The sequence below is a fragment of the Theileria annulata genome, chromosome 1 (assembly GCF_000003225.4).
Source record: "Theileria annulata chromosome 1, complete sequence, *** SEQUENCING IN PROGRESS ***".
Taxonomy (NCBI): domain Eukaryota; phylum Apicomplexa; class Aconoidasida; order Piroplasmida; family Theileriidae; genus Theileria; species Theileria annulata.
In genome coordinates, this window is record NC_011129.2 from 1,819,760 (window position 1) to 1,839,433 (window position 19,674).

Below are 19,674 nucleotides of genomic sequence, written 5' to 3' on the forward strand. Positions count from 1 at the left end.
ATAAAATAAGATTATGAATGTTTTAATGGAATCATTCATGACCCCATCTGATTAATAAACAGATAAATATTCTCATAATCCCAGAATCATTCAGGATTCCATTTATGTGGTAAATGAAGTTTTAATTGTACCTTCCCTCTTTGGTTCAAGGTGTTCATTTTTTGGATTTTAATAATTGTGTTTTATTCTACACATTTTATATCAAACCACAATTTAGTTTTATCTAATTTAATCAATACAAATTTTGTTTTAATCCAATAAAAGCATTCTAATGTTCATCTATGTAAAATATTTTTTAAATTATTGAAATGGTGCCCATTTTTTCAAACTCGGACTTAACACATTCCTCAAGTTTGTTGTATCTACCTCTAGAAATGCTGACAAATGGAACCGACCTATTATACTAACCAGAACCTTAATGAAACCACTTTAAGAATACCCAAGAAAAGGTATTTTATATATTTAATAGTTAAACCACTAATTACCGTTATTTACAAAGGTATTAGACTATCGATATTCGACAAAGTGTTTAAATTGAGTTCAGGTTGATAGGAAGGTCTAAGGTGGCGTTTTTGTTCTTTTTGACGAGGTTAATTCTAATAAGTAGTTTGCTGCAGTTTTCCGAGTCCGTTAAAACTGATTTAAGCCAGGGGAGTTTTAGTATTTCCAAAAGGGGAAGGAAAACACCCCGACCCGAAATACCCTGTAACATATTCGAAAAACTTAATACTATTCATAAATTAAACGCAGTTGATAAGTTCAGCATGATTAGTATGAAAAGTTTAAAACAATTGTCTAACCTTAGGAATTTAATAAGGTTTAAATATAATAAAGGAAGTAGAAATTATAAAAATCGCAATTTTTACAAGTGTCTGTTTGTTAAAAATTTGAATGAACCACAAATAGATGGCGGAAATATAATTTATGGAAGTCAATTTTACGCATATTCACCATCGAGTTACGAAAATGTGCCTTCATATAATGGCTCATACGGTCTGGATGAGTCGAACACGTTTGTGTCTAACCATTACAGAAACATGGGAGAAGATATAGTTGAGTACCTGAACAGGAAGAAAATCGAATACAACGAATCGCCAGTAAAGTACACACTGAAGTTCTGCCCATTCTGCCCACCTCATAGATTCAAATCAGATAACCTATATAAACACGAAATTTTTAAAAATTCAGGTATGTAGATATTAGATAAAACCTTATCAACTAGGCATAAAAGTTAAGTACCTTTAATGTATGGTGTAGGAAACTCATACTGTCATCGCTGTGGATACAAGGGAAGTCTGTTTGATTTCAAGGCACACATGGGAGATTTGCCAGGAGCATTTGACATAGCATCTGACCCTATTACTAACCCTTTCGGAGCAAAGAAAGTCCAAAAGGACCCTGATGTGACGATCACGGATGTGAACAAGTTTGAAGATAATTTGTACAATAACCCAGAATACGCCTGTGTGTTAGAATATCTGACAAAGACCAGAGGACTAAAGACACATGTGCTAAAGAAATACCACGTAGGAGCCGGCACTTTCAAGTTCAAGTCCGTAACGGGAAAGCTAGAGCCAGAGAAGTGCGTAGTATTTCCTTGGCTATCGACACCACATAAACCGTACGCTGATATGGGTGATGATGTTGAGATACGAGATGAATCAGAGGGGTTTGACTATAATAGAGAGTATACAACCGATAAGCTAAACGTAAATAGAATAAAGATAAGGAGTATATACGACAAGTCGAAGATAAAGATATTACCAAGAGGAGGCACATGGGGGATGTTTGGAGGCCACTTGATCCAGGAGGCCCTGGAAAAGGACTCAATAGTGTTATCTGAAGGTGAACTTGACGCGATGAGTATATTCCAGGAGACGGGAAGAATCACAATCTCACTTCCAAATGGAGCAAACTCACTCCCGCTGGCATTATTACCAAAGCTCGAAAAGTTTAACGAAATTTATCTATGGATGGATTTCGATGCCCCAGGACAGTCTAGCATCTCACATTTCGCAAATAAGTTAGGAATACAAAGAGTCAAAATAGTACATCCACTGAATACGCCAAGTACAACTGGTACAACTACTACAGGCACTACCACAACAGGTGCTGGAACCACAACCAAAGGAACTAAATCTACAACTACGGCAACACCAACGAGTAAAAGTAAGATGATGAAAGATGCCAACGAAGTGCTATTGAGTGGAGGAGTGGACATGAATAATTACTTCAAAAATGCAACGGTGATGACACACTCGCAAATTCTGACCTTTAATGACATAAAACAGCTGGTCTATAACGAGCTGAGTGATCCTGTAACAACATGCGGTATCAAGAGCATAACGATGCCAGGGTTGTCAAACCTGCTCAAAGGACATAGAAGAGGAGAATTGACTGTTTGGACAGGATCAACAGGATCAGGAAAAACAACACTACTATCCCAACTATCATTGGATTATTGTTTACAGGGAGTTTCAACACTCTGGGGATCATTTGAAATAAATAATGTTAGATTGGCTAAAACAATGCTGAGACAGTTTTCAGGTACTTGAAACCAAATTATATATATAATACAAATATATACAAATAGTGTGTTGAGATATATTTATTTGAATTTAGTTGGAAAATTATGTAGGGAGAAATTTGGAGAATAGCTTGAATGAGTTTGATTATTACGCTAATAAGTTTAACGAGCTGCCACTAAGGTTTCTGAAGTTTCACGGGAGTACAAATATAGATATCGTGCTGGACGCAATGGATTACGCAGTCTACGTGTACGACGTGCAGCATATAATAATTGATAACCTGCAGTTCATGTTGTCGAATTACTCAGGACCCTCACAAAACTCATCATACGGGGGATACAGTAGCACCAAGGATGTATACGAGTTACAGAACAGAACAATAGAGAAGTTTAGAAGGTTTGTAACCAACAAGAATATTCACCTGTCACTGGTAGTACACCCGAGGAAAGAGGCAGATGGGATTCAGTTGGGACTTTCGAGCGTTTTCGGCTCAGTAAAGAGTACACAGGAGGCAGACAATGTTATAATTCTGCAAAATATACTAAATGAGTCCAGATGTATCGATGTTAAGAAGAACAGATTCGCAGGTTTATTGGGAAGAGTGTACTTTAAGTTCGACCCGGTATCTTTAACGGCACAGGAGTTTAAGGTGACCGAGTATTTAAATGAGTATACCACGAATAATTTCACAAAGGCAAAGGTTAAAAAGGATCAAACTGAGTCTCCAACAGTCCCTTCAGGAGCCTTTCCAATAAACGGAGGATCTGAAGTAAAATCAAAGGTTTCATTAAGTAATTTTAAGATTAATTTACCCCAAGTTAACTCAACAAATTTATCAACTGAGCCAATGAACATTCCGATTACAACTAGTACTATGATGACTGAAGATTACCAGTCCCGAGCAGTCCCTGCATCTACAACCACAAACTATAGGGAAAGGGAACGAAATAATCTAGGATTAACAGGAATTGATTTACTAAACCTAAAACCAGTCTCACAGTATGTCAATAAGATTATACAACAAAATTATTCAACAACCTCAAATGGTAACCAGGAAAGTGGAGATAGTTCAACTAAACAAGATAGCACAGAATCAAGCGGTGTTGATTTAACTAAATCAAATATGACTGGAACAGGAGATAATAGTAATAGTAGTGGGAAAGGAAGAAAAAAGAGTAGTAAAAGCGATCCGGTTGAAGAAGAATATTTGAGCATGAGAGGTTTGAAGATAAGCAAGAGCAGTACCATAAAGGAGATGAGAGACTTTGTGAAGAAGAATGGCTTGGGAGAGTTGGTTAAGACAGCAGGGAAAGGAATTAAGAAGGAAGCAATATATGAAAATATCAGGTCAACCATACCACAATCAGCAGTAGTAAATACTAAACAAACAGAAAAACTAGATGCATCTGGTGAATCAGAAACTGTAGAAACTATTAAAGTTGAGGATGAGGGTAGCCCAAAGTCAGAAGTTCACTCGTTTGGAGTTAGTACGAGTAAGTCACTTCTGAAGTTGGAACGTATCAATGTAGTTCCTAACAACGATATTGATGAATTCAAGCTTAAATATCTGAGTAAGTTACCCAAGTCACTCTACAAAGGTGAATCACAACCTCCAAGTCAACCAGAAAAGGTTGCAAGTAATGATCAACCACCAATCCCAGTTGACGTGTATTATAGCGTAAATTATGACCCGTTGTTGATTGACGGGATAATATATGTAGATAGTTATGAGAAGCTGGAGTCATTAAAACCTCTTTTTAAGGACCCGAAAGCAGTGGGGGTTGACATTGAAACTACAGGCCTGGATCATAACACAAACCAAATTAGATTAGTTCAGTTATCAGTACCGAACCAACCTTCCGTAATCATAGACCTCTTTAAACTCAATACTAATAATCCAGAATCAGATAATGTGGTACCTGGTAGAAACGAGTTGATAAAATGTGAATGGCTGAAGAACTTGTTCAAGAGTAAAGATACAGTAAAGGTGTTCCATAACGGTAAGTTTGACATCAATTTCCTAAGAGTGTATGGTTTCGAGTTCGAAGGACCAATATTTGACACAATGGTGGCAAGTAAACTTTTAGTTGCAAGCAGATATATAAGCTGTAAGCTTACGCATGTCTCTGAACGCTACCTCAACATTGTGCTTGACAAGACACAGCAATACTCAGACTGGTCAACACTACAACTCTTTGAGGAGCAGCTTTTATATTCTGCTAGAGATTCTTTTGTACTGCTCCCGCTATACGTTATCCTGGAACATTTGCTTAAAATCAATAACCTCGCAGACATAGCGAGTGTGGAAAACAAGTGTATCCTGGCAACTTCCGATATGGAGCTTAACGGAATCAAAGTCGATGAAGATAAACTAAGAATTCTACAAGATGAACTCAAACAGGAGCATCAAGAAATTTCAAATGATCTATACTCACAACTTAACCATAGTTAGAATATAGTTTTAGTCTAATTACATACCTTTTACCAATAATTACTTAAATTTAGTAATTTAGACTAACAATCGTTTAGGTGAAATAAACTTGAATTCACAAAAGCAAGTGTTGGAAAAGTTACAGGAGCTGAAGATAATGGACAGGTCAAAGAAAAAGATCATAAGCGATACCAGTGAATCGACACTAATAAGGAACATGTCAAACCCGATCATATCATCATTGAGAGAATACAGAAAAGCCAATAAAGCCCTAACAGCTTTTACGCAGAAATTGCCAAACCACATTAATCCAATCACGAGTAAAATATTAACATAACAGAATAGATAGTGTTGTCGATAGAATAACTAACAATGTTTTAGAGAGAATCTACCCGAACTATAACCAGCTGGGAGCAGAAAGTGGAAGGTTCAGTTGTGATGGGCCTAACTTACAACAAGTTCCAAGAGATAAGAAGTTTAGAGAGTGTTTCGTGGCTCCAAAGGGCTCCAAGTTTGTTATTGCAGACTTCTCACAAATTGAGCTGAGAATTGCGGCTGAAATAGCAAATGATCCAAAAATGATCCAAGCATATCAACAAGTATTTTTTAACCCTTTAAATTTATACATTTATATACCTCTAGGGATTAGATAAAATATTTTTTAGCCTTTAAGTTTATGACATTTTTTAAATATTTAAATTTATAATTTTTTTAGAACGTTGACCTACATTCTCTTACTGCCAGCATACTAAAGAGTAATTTTCTATCTAAAAACTAAAATTATTGAGTATATCTAACAATTCATTAGATAAAAGTATAAATGAAGTTAATAAGGAAGAAAGGCAGTTGGCAAAAGCAGTGAATTTCGGTCTAATATTTGGCATGTCTATAAATGGCTTGAGAATGTACGCAGAAACGGGATATAACTTAAAGCTTACTCAAACTGAAGCGAAAGAGATATATACGTCTTTTTTCAATAATTTTAAAGGGATCTTAAATTGGCATAATTCTGTAAAGGTATTACCCGAAATTTTCAAATTTTATGTTTAGAATAGTAGACCGACAATGGTTAGAACCTTGGGGAATAGGTTATCAGTGTTTGAATCCTTTTCATTTACACGTTCCCTAAACTACCCAGTCCAGGTTTCTTGAAAACAACCCGCCATTAATTATATATTTTTAGGGTACATCGGCAGATATTACTAAGGAGACGATGGCTAGGCTGGTGGATTCCGTTAAGCCACTGAATGCTAAGATAATCATATGCGTGCACGACGAAATAATACTCGAAGTCCCTGAAGATAACGCCGAAAAGGTTAGACTATTATCACTCACTGAAGTTTAGGCACTAAAGATGCTAATTGACACCATGGTCAAATCTGGTGAAAAGTACCTCAAAAAGGTTCCCGTAGAGGCCATGGGTTCGATAGGAGACTCATGGGCAGATAAATCTTAATTTAAATAAATATACATTACTGATAAACTATAATTATTACATTTGAGTGATTCGTTCCATGGTTTAATCTATGTTTGTAAAACACCTAAAGGAGAAACTGGGTTTTTTGAGCCAAGTAATGTACACATAAAGTCTGAAATGTGAGAATCATAAGAATTAACAGAAAAATCAGGATTGTGAACACGATTAATTGGATTCGGATTGGGATAAAATGAATTATGGTCTAGAGAATCAAGGAATAATGGGTCAGAAGGTTATTTGAGAAAGGAAAAAGGAATAAATTTGTAAAAAACTATTGATCCTTTAATAGAAAATTGAAAGTCTGTCATTTAATTAAATACATTTTACAATATGGAGGCGAATAAAATAAAATTTTCTAATTATATGAAAAACGATAAAGTAGTGGGAAATTAGAGAAAAAACTAAAGTTGGAAGAAGTATATAAAATTACAAATAAGAATTAATTTTTTAAAAAATGAAACATATTTTATTATAAGAAACAATATAAATGAATCAATACATCATATCACTATCTTAAGTAGTTTTGAGAAACTATTTGGCACTATAAGGTTTAAAATATTATTTAAATCGTGATTTTTTTATCTTAATTTTCTTGGTGTAAATTAAAATGAATTTAAATTTTAATTTTTTGAAAAAGCAGTTAAATGTGTTCTGACACAACCCTAAACATCGAAATTTCTTTCCTAAACTAGTTTTTTCCTGGTTCATTTAAAATGGAAGATGAATCATACGCTTCAACTTCAGTAATTGACATGAGCAATGTCGATTATATCGAAAACATGTTTGAAAAACTTGTGAGTAGACAGAATAGGTTTACAAAGGAGTTTGAAAACAATATCGAAATTTGCTGTACTCAGCTTAATAAGTTAAAGGATATAAGCAACAGTGATACAATAAATCTCCTAAGCAGTCTTTACAACTCTAAATTAACTGTTGAAAGGCTAAAGTTACTCCAAAATGATTATGAACCGTGTTCAGTTTGTAAAACAGTTGAACACGCGCCTCTCATCTATAAGGAAGACTTAAAAGAAAAGATAAGGAAGAGATCAACTGACCAGTCTGATGACTATTTTCAGTTCATGACCAGGACTAAAAGCTTTAAAAATACACGTTTCTTCTTTGATTTTAAGGGTGAGGACCAGTCAAACGACCCTGACAAAATCAAGAAGGAGGCCAGCAACTCATTTCACGAACATAAATTTTCTGACTACTTTGTATTTTTAATTAACGAAAGACCTTCTACTGATACAATCTTTTTTAAGAAATTTACATTCAACTCACTTAAATCGTTGGGGTCCCGTGCTTTAGAGTTAATTATGAGTTTCTTCCCTATTTTCAACATAACTAACTTTTCAAACCTTATTATCGTAATTCAATGGTTTCTATATATTCTTAGAGTCCTAGTACTCAGGAATATCTTTAAGGATAAAGGTATTCAATTTAAACTCTACATACCCTAATTAAACATAAATATTAAATTAACTATATAATATTGAAATCAAAATAGTTATATAAATTATTTGTAGATATTGAGAGTGAAAGTAAACAATTCGGAGCGTTTAGCGGCCAGTTGTTGAGGGACAATTTGGAGATTCACAGGATATTGACATCCACTTTTTTCCACAATTCTTTTGCTCACTTGGTTATTAGTACAATGATGCACTTGAGGTTCAGCTCAGTATTCGAGATGCTGAATGGAATTCTGGCAACAATTTTCGTATATCTTTCAAGCTCGGCTTACGGAATGATTGGAGTCTGCTGGCTGACACCTGACACTTTACAGGCAAGTGGTTTCGCGGGGGATTGGGGAGTTGCAGGGGCTCTACTCAGTAGATTCTTCATGTTCCCCTTTTTAGTTCATAGGGAATACCAAAATATAACAAACATAGTTGTTAGTTACATATGTCTCTTCTTTTTGAAAACAATTGGAAAAGGAAGCTCGATTCTAGTTTTGGCACACCTTCTAAGCGCAATTTCAGGACTCTGTATGGGTACAATGATCAATATGAGGTCAAAAACTAACAAAATTTCCGGAATAAAGAGACTATTAACTGACTTTGTGTGTTCGTGCACATTACTGGTTGTTCCCATATTCTCAATATTCATGCTATTCACGGTTAAATGATCAAATGGCCATTTCTGTGGACAAATATTAGGAATATGAGTAGAATACGCGTTATTCTGTCCATTTTGCCACAAATATTTATGGAATATTATTGTCGTGTTGGGTTCCGACTTACTATGGACGAAATCGTGTCATTTACCCTAATTAGTCTTTTGTTTTTTCACTGAATTCCAGGAAATTTTATTTTAGTAATTGTTTTACACTATTTCGGCCATAGGTGCCGGGTATATTCCTTTAACCTTTTAATATTGTGTCTACTACATTGATTTCTTTACTATTTTATCAAATTTTAATTTATCTCTATTTTATTACATTAAATCCACCTAATCATGTACTTTTCCCAAACCTCAACGCGGAATCATTCTTTTTGTAATTTTACACATTTTCGAAAATTTACATCTCAAAATTCGATTTTAAATCTCATTTCACCCTTTAAATTTCTAAATTTCAACTGATTTCCGGGATTCTTTAATATTTCATCTATTAAATTGCAAATTCACTTATTTTTCATATATCACATATTTGAATTGTCATAAACTCAACAATTTTAATATTAACAAAAAACCTATAATTTACCAAATGATAGTCTTTTGAATGAAATTGACTCGTAGTTTTCTTCTAATGTCGCTAAGATTTGACAAATGGATACTAAAACATTGGCTCCTAAGCGGTCTGTGATTTACCTGAACCCGTATGTCAGGAATTCCATAAACGAAACCCCGTATTTTTGTAAAACTAATGGAAATGATAGTGATAAGAGAAATGGTACAAGTTTGAGCCACTTAAAAAGGTATAAACCTTCCGGAGACTCTGATAAAAGTTCATCAAACCAGCCTGATGATGCTTCCGAATATGCTGAAAATGGTGCCAAAAGAGGCCCGGGAGGCTCCAAAAGAATTAATCGGGAGATATCCAACGCCTTGAAAAAAAAGGTGAACAAACACATTGGAGGTCAGTTTGAGTACAGTAAGCGTCTGTTTGTTTCAACGCTGTGGGCTTACCTAGATATCGAAGACTCGGCGAAAATTGATGATGATAAGTTCAACTGTTTCAGACTACTCTTTGGACCAGAAAATATTAAACACAAACTCTTCAATCTTGGTAACAAAAATGGGAAACCAACCAATAGTCCCCAAAATAAGAAAATTACAAAGAACGGTAATAACGGTAATAGCAACCATGATGAAGAGATGGAGGACATCACTTCAGATACGAAAAGCAGTACCACAAGCAGTTCAGAGAACGAAATGGAATCACCGATTTCTAATAATACATCCGAAGGTAAACAATTAAATGGTTCTGATAAACCTAAAAGTACAAATTTCGATTATTTCTTGGACAAAAGTTATCCTTTGTCACCTGAATTTAAACTATTAAGGAAGTGTAATTCGTTTTTCGAAAGGCATGGACTTGTGACTAAGGTGAGGAAGTTGCCCCTGGATTCTTTTGTTGATGTTTTGGCTTTATCGAGGCGTACTTCAAGGGTTCCAATCACGACGCCCTCGTACCCTTCATACCACTTCATTTCAAGGCAACGACGACACATGATTGAACAAGTGATCCGTTCAAAATCTTTTTTGGAGACTGAATTTAATAGACACTCAGATCCCAGAAACTCAAGATCGCCCTTTTCACTCTTTGAAACTCACCCCAAGACCTTATCATACCTACAAGATGTTGTTAATGATCTTAACGACCAAGATTTCACAGGTATTCAACCCATCTATATTTATATTTATCCGTAGATTTATTATATTTAATCATATATTCTATGATACTTAATACATGTTTAGGGTTGTTTATATCAGTTAGTACGAAGCCGTTCAAGTCTAATACCCAGTTTGGTAAGATCAAGAGAACGAAGCTGGTGGCCTGGGGCTTAGTTGAGATTCTGGAAACCAATGAACGCTCACTAAAATGTATTTGGGTCAATCCAATGATTTCAGCAAATGGAACTACAGACCTCCTGAGGTCATTTCTCCCATTCATCATCATGTCGTCCTTTTCAGTTAGACCGCCAGAAATTGATTTCAACCACAAAATGATGTTCTACTCATGGTTGTCTGATTTTGACTTATTCCCAAGACAGACACTGGTTTTACTTACAAGTCCATACAGATTCGCACTTGAAAAACACTACGATTGCTCTGAACGCACACAAATCCATACCTGCTCAACACACTCAGTGTACTACGGCACATACTTATACGAGCATAATTCTACAGATAACCCAAATTCTGAACCATCGTTTTCTCCTGAGAATGACGACTTGCCCGAAGAAGATGAGTACCAGGACGCCATGTACAGGAATTACCTAAGTGAATATAAGAGTTACATTTCAAACGACTTAAAAATGTGTAAATGTCATGAAAACCCTAACTGGAACGACCTGGACCAGGTGTTGTTTTGTTGCACAGAAAAGACTTTCCTTGACTCGATTCCCAGATGGCTCCAGTTAATTAAGAGAACACGCTCAAAGTACTTGGAAAATGACATCAAAAGAGTAGTCACTCATGAAAGCTGTGATATTGAGAGTCCCCAAGAGATTCGAGCTGCGGAATTCGCAGGCCTCGACAATAAACACATCCAGGTATTTTCAATCATAAACTTATTATTTATTCCCTAATTATTATTTACTGTATTATCAAAATGAGTAGGATTTAATGGCGAATTTGTATGGTAGCAAGTGGACGCACCGGTTCAAGCAGAAGTACGTAAAGATATTCAAGTCAGAAGACAATATTTCAAAAAATTACAATCAGTCAGAGGCTGAAGCTGTTAAATGCAGAAGGGTTACCCACAACTAATCTAATCCACACTATATCCACTGATGTATCATTATTTTATTACATAGAATAACTAGTGAACTATATTAAATTGACCCATAACATTATGGATCGAGATAAGTTAGTGTTATAAATAGCTGCAATTATCTCCCAGTGGAACCGAAGCCTTTACTTCCTCTTTGAGTTTCATCCAATTCATCAACAACCTGAAGAAATAATTAAGACCACATAATACCTCAAATGTTATTGGTTCTCCGTCATATGAAACCATTTGAACAAGCCTATCTCCCTTCTTTACTGTATATGGGAAATCCTTAATGTTATCAAGTGATAGTCTTAGTTCGCCCCGGAACTGAGGGTCAATAACACCAACTGAAAATCATAAGTTTCGTTAATTTTATTAATACACACATTTATATAAGGAATATATTGGAGTAGAGTTAAGCAAGTAGTTCAATTATACCTGAATTTGATAATCTGAGTGGAGTTTTAGCCATGCTACTTCTGGGAAACATTAACCATCCTACTGACTTCGTGGGTCTTCCGTCTTCCTGTTTCTTGAATGCCGACACTCGGATACCCAAATTAATTATTGACGTATCATGCGCCTCCACTGTCTGATCTTCTACGCAAAAGAGGTCCAACCCGCAGTCGCCTTCGTAAAACGACTTGTGATTTTGGTAAAGGGCTTTGACTTCGTCGTTGTTAGGCTTCAGGAGAACGTGCATCATCCTTTTAATCAGGCAAGGGCTGTAGAATCCGACTCGTTTAATCTTTGGGAACCTCGAAACTGAAAAAAATAAATTATGTGTAGGAGTAAATAAATAGACTTGACAATATAGGGTTCAGGGGAAACATCTAGGCCGTTTGACGGCCTAACTGGTTAAAAAAATCATAAATTTTAAAAATTTTAATTTATCATTAATTTTTATTTATTTTATAGTTTTTGTTCTAAATACTTTATCTAATTTTCATACACATTTATTCTCTAATAAATTACATACATCTAGTGTGATACGATTAATTAATCTCATTAACTTTTTAACTATTAATTTAAACTCCAAAACAATGTTTTAAGAAATAAATTACACCTATATTCTTCGACTTTTTTCTTTTGGAATCCACATACTGCATTATTATCCATTAGTTTCAATGGTTTTGTTATAATTAACATTTTTAATTTGACTGATTATTTGCTATTCCTTCTATTTCGCGATGTGCTCTCGGATCTAGCTCCTCTAGTTTCTCTTGTTGCCGAAGATGAAGTATTTTGTGTTCCTCTAGCTGATAACCTTTGTGATCTTCTAGATCTTCCTTCACCTACTGCTCCTTTTGATGTATCAGGCCTTGTTTCACCTCCTGCCCTTTTTCCTTGTTCTCTTGTTCTATCCTCTGTAGAGAATTGTGTCCCTTGTTCTTGTTGTGGCGTTTTTGTTGCACCCTTAGTGAGTATTTCTTTAGTTGCCCATGGTACAACAAACGGGGGTCTTGGTGGTTGAGATGATCTTCGATCATCACTTTTAGGAGGTTGTCTTCCGGATGTTGTAGTTGGTGGTGTGGTAGATGATGGCCTTGAAGTTGATGGTCTTGATACTGGTTTCACTATTGATGGTCCACCAGGTGTTACTATTGGCTTTTTAAATGGTCCTTTACCAGGCGTCGTTGATGGTCTTGATGCTGGTTTCACTTTTGTTTGTTTAATAGGTATCTTAGATGGTCGTCTTCGTTTTTTTGGTGTTTTAGGTGTTTTAGTTACTGGGTTTGATATTGCTGGTGTACTGGGTGTTTCAGTTACAGGAAGTTTTTGCTCAACTTCCTTTTTCTCCTTTTCTTTTTCTTTTTCATCCTCACCTTGCTGTTTTTCATCCTTATCTTTACTATCATCTCCATTTCCCGTGTCTGATTGTTTGGACCCTCCTGTATTTGAATCCCCATTATCATCATGTTTTGCCTCTCCACTTCCACTACCACCAGCCTGGTTGTTTTCATCTGTTGAAGGAGTTGGGCCTGCACCCCCTGAACCTCCACTTCCGTCATCTTTATCTCCACCGTCATCTTTTCTATCTTTTGTTCCACTTGTATGAATTTCAGCTTCAGCTTCATCACTTTCTTCATCTTCATCTTCATCTTCATCATCACCGTCACCATCATCATCATGCTCAAAAAGCTGTTTAATCTTTTTCTTCTTAGGTCTTCTTGGAGTTTTTCCAGGCCTATCATAGATTAAGAATGGCTTTCTTCTTTTAGTAGGTTCAGATCCTTCGCCGTCATCATCATCAGTCAAAAAGACTAATCTAGGTGTTTTTATGCGATCTTTATCGAATATAGGGGGTTTAACAGTATTTGGCGTGGATTCTGAAACAATATTAGTCTGTTGTCCCTAACTTACGATCTACTGGCTCTGGAAATTCAGGTCCCCCAATATCCTCTGGTTTCATTTTCTCAGGTGTTTTCATTTGTCCATCTTTATCCAAATCAGTTCGATCTTCTTCCCCAGGATCAGGCTTCTTTTCTTCTTCCTGCTTATCATCAGGATCCTTAGTCTCCTGGGGCTGAGGTTTCGTCGGTTCCTCAGGTTGTACCTCTTGTTGAGGTTGAGGTTCAGGTTCAGGTTCAGTAGGTTGAGTAGGCTCTTCTGGTTCCTTGGTATCTTTGTCTTCTTCTGATTCTTGTTTATGGTCAGTATCCTTAGGCTCTTCTGGGACAGCATCAGGTTTTTCTTTATCAGAATCCTCTTGTTCCTGTTCATCTTCATGTTTTGTGTCAGGTATAGGATCTTGTATAGGTTCTGATTTTGGTTCAGTATCCTTTGATACTTCAGGTTCAGTTTCCTCCTGTCCTTCTGGTTGTGGTTGTGGTTCTTGTTCAGTATCCCCAGCCTCCATATCTTCTTGTTCCTTTGGAGGTTCATGTTTATCCTCAGTTTCATCTTCTTTCTTATCAGAATCCTCTTGTTCCTCTTGTTCTGGTTCATCCACATCTACATGGTCAATATCCTTGGGTTCTTCTGGTTCTGGTTCTGGAACAGAATCATCTTTCTTATCAGAATCCTCTTGTTCCTGACGTTCCTTGGTATCTTTATCTTCTTGTGAGTCATGTTTTTCATGTTCATGCTCTGTATCAGGTTTTGGTTCAGTATCATCTTGTTCCTTTGGTTTTTCATGTTCAGGCTCTGTCTGCTTAGGCTCTTCTGGTCCCGTTGCATCTTTATCTTCTGTCTCCTTAGGTCCTTCAGGTCCAGATTCTGGCATTGATTGTTCTTTAGGTTCTTCAGGTTCAGGTTCCTTTGGTTGTGGTTCAGTTATTGGTTCAGTTATCGGTTGCGGTTGTTGTGGCTCTGGTTCAGGTTTTGTTTCAGTTATAGGTTCCTGAGGTTTTGGTTCAGTATCCTCAACCTTCTTATCTTCTTTTTCCTCAGATCCCACAGGTGCAGTTTGAGCTAATGGTTTTTTCGTGCGTTTAGGTTTTGGAGGTGGCACAGCCTTAGGTGACGGGGTTTCCATCGTACCTGGTTTAGTTCTAGGTTTGGGTGTAGGTGATGGTTTTTCAATCGTAACTGGTTTAGTTCTAGGCTTAGGTATTGGTGATGGTTTCGGCTTGGTATCTGGTTTAGTTCTAGGTTTCGGTGTAGGTCTTTGGGGTACCCCCTCAGGTTTATCTTGATGTTTAGGTTTCTTCTTTTTTTCGGTTTCCTTTTGTTCTTCATCATCAGTATCGTCTACTTTCTTTCGTTTCTTTGTTTCTTCCTTTTTTCCCTCTTTCTCCTGTTGATCTGGCTCATGATGACCTTCATCACTTCCTTCTTCCCCTTCATCATCTGATTTAGATTCCATTTCTTCTATAACCATCATTACAAGATCTTGTTCTGAAAAGTCAAGACTTTGGATCTTGCATTTTTGTATTTCCTTGCTCCGTTCCTCATTTTCTTCGAGTATACTTCTTGCAAGTTCTTCATCGTCCGATTCCTCCTCATATTCCTCATATTCAGGTTCACCAATAGGCTCAGGCTGAGGTTGATCAGGTAATTGAGTAGAGTCCCTTGAAAATAACCTTTGCACAAGTCTTAAATGAACATTTACATGGTGTAAAGGATCAACATCCTTTTTTTGTGGATCCTTCTGTGGATCTTTATCGGAAGCATGCGATATTTTTAGGATAGATAATAGAACAATCGACAGTAACAATAGTCTCATTTTAAAATTGATATTATATTATTACAATATTCTTCATAAATATTAAAATTTTAAACTAGCTATGGGGAATTTGTAAATTTTAGATCTAGAACGACAACCAATTCTGGGAACTTTTTAGCCAAAATAAATTTAAAAAATTTCCAAAAGATTATCTATACACTCAAATAATGTTTATTTTACATTATTTAAGTGAATTTTTATTTTTAAAGAATTTTTAAGGGATATTGTTTTAGATCATAATCACACAAAATGTGAGATGAAATCTCTTTTTAAAAAAAATATTTTACCATAACCCAAAATTAAACAATAGAAACATATCTTTTCCGTTATATTAGTTATATTCATATAAAAAATTTTATTTCCCTAACATTTTTAGATCCACATGTTCACTTACTATTTTGTTAATTATGTACACACCTATTGTATTTTATAATATATTACTACATTATTGTTTTACATAACACTAGTTGTGTTTCTAAGTATTGATTTTAAACAATTTACTTTTCGGTTGGAGTTAACTATTTTGGACCAGAATCCTTCCCAGCTGAATTCTCTTTAATCTTTTCATCTTCCTCCATTTCTCTGAATTTTGCCTTTGTTACAAAATTTGGTAATAGATCACTCATATATTCTTTGTTCTGAAATGGAGCTTTTGGATCTTTTATAGGTCTTTTAACTTGAGGTTCGGTCTGAGTTTCAGTTGTTCTCAGGTTTTTAGCTCTTTCTTGATAAGAATCTGGAGAGTGTTCTGGTAGTGGATAGTCTAGATCCATAAAAGGGTCAAATGATAAGAGAACCCTGGTCACCAAAATGTAAGTTTCGGCCAATCTATCATATTTATCCTTCGTTAAGACAATGTAAGTGTTACTTTTCCTTTCCTGAATTATCATAAGTTTCATAAGTTGCCTGTTGGGCTTAGCTCTCCAAATCTCTGAATCTCCATCGTAAATTTCATCTATAGAAACACCCGGTTTTACAGTGAGGTCATTGTACATGACGCCGTTAATCTCCTTTTTATCAAAAACGAACAAGCTTCTGCTAATCTGACTAGTTATATCCAAAGTATGATACATCTTTGAAGGATTATTCCTCTTAGGCTCAATTTTTTTGAGATCGCCACCAGGTGTACAAAGTACAACCCTCGATGCCTCTAAAGCGGCAACTACAAGCAATATAAGATTCATTCTCGAAACTTCAAGAATGAGCTCAGAATACTACCTAACGTGATAGAATATTTTAATATAACTAAGAAAACCTGGAATATCCAGATCTACTTTCAATTCTGAACTTTTACACAGCTCAGAATTACAATACCACAATAACTACTATATTGGAGAATCTATATATTCTTTATTAACATCTTCCCTTTGAGAATTTAAACGAATTCAACAAATTCGTTTTTGAATAAACTTTATCAAGGATATTTCCTTATGATAAAACGTTCTTGTCGTCCAACTGTTCCGTTTGATCAATAGTAAATATAATAATATAAAATTTTATCGGAATTAAATTTAATATCCGACTTATGTGTAATTGTATTTAATGACTACATTACACATCATACTAGTATTAATAAATCCAACAAATATTATGCAATTGCTTGCAAATGGATTCCACTGTGCATGGCTTAGAAGTTAAACCATCTTGATTTTCCTGGCCTTTTTATACATAAAATTATATAATTTACACTTAGCCTTTAATTTTTAACTCAAATTAATCTTTTAATCCCGCCTTTAAAAATATTCTTCCCGTTCGCAGAAGATCTCCTTACACACCTTTATACATTATATTAATAACAATGAGATTATTATTTTATTATTAAGAGTACAACACTAATACATTATTTACTTTCTTCAACTATTAAATAAACTATGAAGAGGTCAAAATGAGTTAATCTACATTTGAAAAGCTCATGCCTTATATTTTCATGACTGAAAACATTCATATTTTGGTTCCAGGTCATGAAAATTTACTCCAATTCCTAATTGCGTAGCTTGTAACTCTTCGTTAGTATATATCAGATAAGAATTCTTCCTCTTTTCCTCTTCTTGCCTTTTCCTCTCTTCCTCTTCATCTTCAGAGTCTAAAAGAGTCACTTTAATTATCTCAGGCTCATTAACTTTACCAATAGGTTCACTTAGATAAATTGGTTTGACAAGACCAGGTCCACCAACTACTACTACTTTATCAGGTTTTTCACTGTCACCAGCTCCAGCTTTATCCCCTTTATCTTCTTTTTCACATTTCTCCCCTTGCTCTGTCTTTTTGTCACGATTACCCTTATATTTCCTACGATCTTTTGACGCCCCCTGTTCTACTTCTTCATCACTACTATCGATTTGTTTAGTAGCTCTATATTTCTTGAAAAATTCACTAAACCTATCTGCGGATTCACAAACTCTTAGAGCCCATAGTGAAATTAATAGATAAAGGGGAATAATAAACTGCATCTCAAAACTACTTTACAAACCCACTAATCAGAATTAATCAGGAAATAACTCCAACAATCCATTATTACTAAATTTCTAGACTTTTCACCTATTTTAAAACCAATGATTGGGACACAAGGTGCGAAATACAAACACATCTAAATTCACAATTCAAACGAAAATTAAGTATAACTTAAGAGTGTAGAAATTAAATTAGAAAATTAGGGTGGGAAATTATAAATTAATGACTGATTTTAACAATTTATTCACCTTTAAATAAAATTCAAAATTAAATGATACTATTCACTTTTAAATTACTAATACTTAAATTTTATTTTAAAAAGTATTATATTAGTTAATTTCATCATTTTATTCATGTCATAATCAACCACACTTTTATTCCTAGGCTAGATTCGATACATATTTTAGTTTCCAGACTCTTGAATTAATTTATTTTCTGCGATAGACATTTTTGTATGTCGTTGACTGCATTTTCTCGTTCTTTTTCCCCTCTTCCGTCTCCTTATCGAAATTGAGAAAGCACTCATCTTTTTCCTAAAAAACATTATAGATTGAATAAATAGACGATTCTTGAAATATTATGTTTTATTTATATATTAACCTTATCAGAGTCTTTTAGGGGCTCGAATAAAGGGTGATCTTCGAGTGCGTTTTCCATCCACACATAAAGTTCGTACACATCAGTCACTAACACATCAGTTACAATTACCGAAGATATTAGGATAATATAATGAATAAGTGCTGTTAAATTGACGATACCTATGTAAATTCTTCCTCCTGGTTTCAAGAAGTATGCATAAAGTGAGAGTAAAGGGTAGTTTACAATTCTTCTTCTCCAATTTGAGCGTTTAAAATGCGGGTCTGGGAAGCAGAAGAATATTTTCTCCAGCTATAAAACAGTAAAATAAGACAATAGCGTTATGTTATACCTGATTTTTCCCTAGATAGTTTGGTAGAAACTTCATTGAGTTGGTTCGAACCACTGATATGTTAAGGTACTAAATTCATGAGTTAATCAAAATCAAACCTCTCCTGGGTTCTGTTCTCTCAGTGATATTATCCTCTTTCCGACATAATTTGTTACCTAGAAATAGAATATACGAAAACATAAAATTATGTATGTAAGCAGTCAAGTACCTTATCTCTAATTTCCATTCCTAGTGATAATTTATTAGGGTAAAGTTTAGATAAATATATCAATAGTCCTCCATAACCGCATCCGACATCGAGGAAGTCCACTTTAGGATAGTTTTCATCCTCTAAATTTACATACCATGAACTAGTCTAACACGCGGATCATATCTATATATAATTAAGAATCAAGTTACCTAGTGAGGAGGTATAGTCTTCAGGGTAGTCATTTGCTGAAATACACGATTATTCAATTGAAACTAACTATTGAATTGCATATAATGTTCCTTTTCGCACACACTGGGATATCTTTTAAACCAGTTTACATGCCTCGGATTTTCAGGATAAGGTATAAAACTGTCCGACAAAGGGTTACAGTGCTATAAAACAGTTAAAAGTGTCATTTGTGTGTTGTTAATTAGGTTTAGAAATAAAGTGACATACGGCTCTTTGTCTGTGAAGATGCTTCTTTGGGAATTCTATAGTTTGATTTTCGGGTTCAGCTTTTGTAATGGATTCTGTATTATTATCTGGCATCTGGATAACAAAAATA

General features: G+C 35.1%; 8 protein-coding genes across 8 annotated transcripts, besides 10 other annotated features; 3 read left to right on the forward strand and 5 right to left on the reverse strand.

Annotated features, from left to right (window-relative positions):
• Positions 1–384: 384 nt before the first annotated feature.
• TA20960 (DNA polymerase i, putative) lies at positions 385–6,415 on the forward strand (the record flags this gene model as incomplete). Its single annotated transcript, XM_949259.1, has 11 exons — positions 385–449; positions 545–1,188; positions 1,258–2,547; positions 2,639–4,975; positions 5,058–5,279; positions 5,341–5,558; positions 5,675–5,714; positions 5,768–5,976; positions 6,010–6,102; positions 6,143–6,274; positions 6,305–6,415. The coding sequence occupies 11 exons, from the start codon at positions 385–387 to the stop codon at positions 6,413–6,415; spliced, it is 5,361 nt and encodes a 1,786-aa protein (XP_954352.1).
• Positions 6,416–7,149: 734 nt separating this feature from the next.
• Positions 7,150–8,561, forward strand: TA20965 (rhomboid family integral membrane protein, putative; the record flags this gene model as incomplete). Its single annotated transcript, XM_949260.1, has 2 exons — positions 7,150–7,867; positions 7,963–8,561. The coding sequence occupies 2 exons, from the start codon at positions 7,150–7,152 to the stop codon at positions 8,559–8,561; spliced, it is 1,317 nt and encodes a 438-aa protein (XP_954353.1).
• Positions 7,777–7,845: a sequence feature (5 probable transmembrane helices predicted for TA20965 by TMHMM2.0 at aa 210-232, 292-314, 329-351, 376-398 and 413-435).
• Positions 8,118–8,186: a sequence feature (5 probable transmembrane helices predicted for TA20965 by TMHMM2.0 at aa 210-232, 292-314, 329-351, 376-398 and 413-435).
• Positions 8,229–8,297: a sequence feature (5 probable transmembrane helices predicted for TA20965 by TMHMM2.0 at aa 210-232, 292-314, 329-351, 376-398 and 413-435).
• Positions 8,370–8,438: a sequence feature (5 probable transmembrane helices predicted for TA20965 by TMHMM2.0 at aa 210-232, 292-314, 329-351, 376-398 and 413-435).
• Positions 8,481–8,549: a sequence feature (5 probable transmembrane helices predicted for TA20965 by TMHMM2.0 at aa 210-232, 292-314, 329-351, 376-398 and 413-435).
• Positions 8,562–9,202: 641 nt separating the features above from the next.
• On the forward strand, positions 9,203–11,368 carry TA20970 (uncharacterized protein; the record flags this gene model as incomplete). The annotated part of the gene is made up of 3 exons (XM_949261.1): positions 9,203–10,271; positions 10,307–11,151; positions 11,219–11,368. 3 exons carry the CDS (start codon positions 9,203–9,205, stop codon positions 11,366–11,368), a joined length of 2,064 nt encoding a protein of 687 aa, XP_954354.1.
• Positions 10,309–10,377: a sequence feature (1 probable transmembrane helix predicted for TA20970 by TMHMM2.0 at aa 358-380).
• A 122-nt stretch (positions 11,369–11,490) lies between the features above and the next one.
• On the reverse strand, positions 11,491–12,381 carry TA20975 (deoxyuridine 5'-triphosphate nucleotidohydrolase, putative; the record flags this gene model as incomplete). Its single annotated transcript, XM_949262.1, has 5 exons — positions 11,491–11,553; positions 11,583–11,719; positions 11,811–12,137; positions 12,178–12,205; positions 12,325–12,381. 5 exons carry the CDS (start codon positions 12,379–12,381, stop codon positions 11,491–11,493), a joined length of 612 nt encoding a protein of 203 aa, XP_954355.1.
• Positions 12,382–12,536: 155 nt separating this feature from the next.
• Positions 12,537–15,540, reverse strand: TA20980 (uncharacterized protein; the record flags this gene model as incomplete). Its single annotated transcript, XM_949263.1, has 2 exons — positions 12,537–13,702; positions 13,737–15,540. The coding sequence occupies 2 exons, from the start codon at positions 15,538–15,540 to the stop codon at positions 12,537–12,539; spliced, it is 2,970 nt and encodes a 989-aa protein (XP_954356.1).
• Positions 15,484–15,540: a sequence feature (Signal peptide predicted for TA20980 by SignalP 2.0 HMM (Signal peptide probability 1.000, signal anchor probability 0.000) with cleavage site probability 0.982 between residues 19 and 20).
• A 518-nt stretch (positions 15,541–16,058) lies between these two features.
• On the reverse strand, positions 16,059–16,724 carry TA20985 (uncharacterized protein; the record flags this gene model as incomplete). Its single annotated transcript, XM_949264.1, has 1 exon — positions 16,059–16,724. One exon carries the CDS (start codon positions 16,722–16,724, stop codon positions 16,059–16,061), a length of 666 nt encoding a protein of 221 aa, XP_954357.1.
• Positions 16,668–16,724: a sequence feature (Signal peptide predicted for TA20985 by SignalP 2.0 HMM (Signal peptide probability 0.998, signal anchor probability 0.000) with cleavage site probability 0.834 between residues 19 and 20).
• Positions 16,725–17,465: 741 nt separating this feature from the next.
• TA20990 (uncharacterized protein) lies at positions 17,466–17,990 on the reverse strand (the record flags this gene model as incomplete). The annotated part of the gene is made up of 1 exon (XM_949265.1): positions 17,466–17,990. The coding sequence occupies one exon, from the start codon at positions 17,988–17,990 to the stop codon at positions 17,466–17,468; it is 525 nt and encodes a 174-aa protein (XP_954358.1).
• Positions 17,928–17,990: a sequence feature (Signal peptide predicted for TA20990 by SignalP 2.0 HMM (Signal peptide probability 0.995, signal anchor probability 0.000) with cleavage site probability 0.837 between residues 21 and 22).
• A 429-nt stretch (positions 17,991–18,419) lies between these two features.
• TA20995 (trna (guanine-n-(7))-methyltransferase, putative) lies at positions 18,420–19,658 on the reverse strand (the record flags this gene model as incomplete). Its single annotated transcript, XM_949266.1, has 7 exons — positions 18,420–18,524; positions 18,592–18,879; positions 18,920–18,988; positions 19,018–19,074; positions 19,128–19,269; positions 19,383–19,501; positions 19,566–19,658. The coding sequence occupies 7 exons, from the start codon at positions 19,656–19,658 to the stop codon at positions 18,420–18,422; spliced, it is 873 nt and encodes a 290-aa protein (XP_954359.1).
• Positions 18,691–18,759: a sequence feature (1 probable transmembrane helix predicted for TA20995 by TMHMM2.0 at aa 201-223).
• Positions 19,659–19,674: the final 16 nt, after the last annotated feature.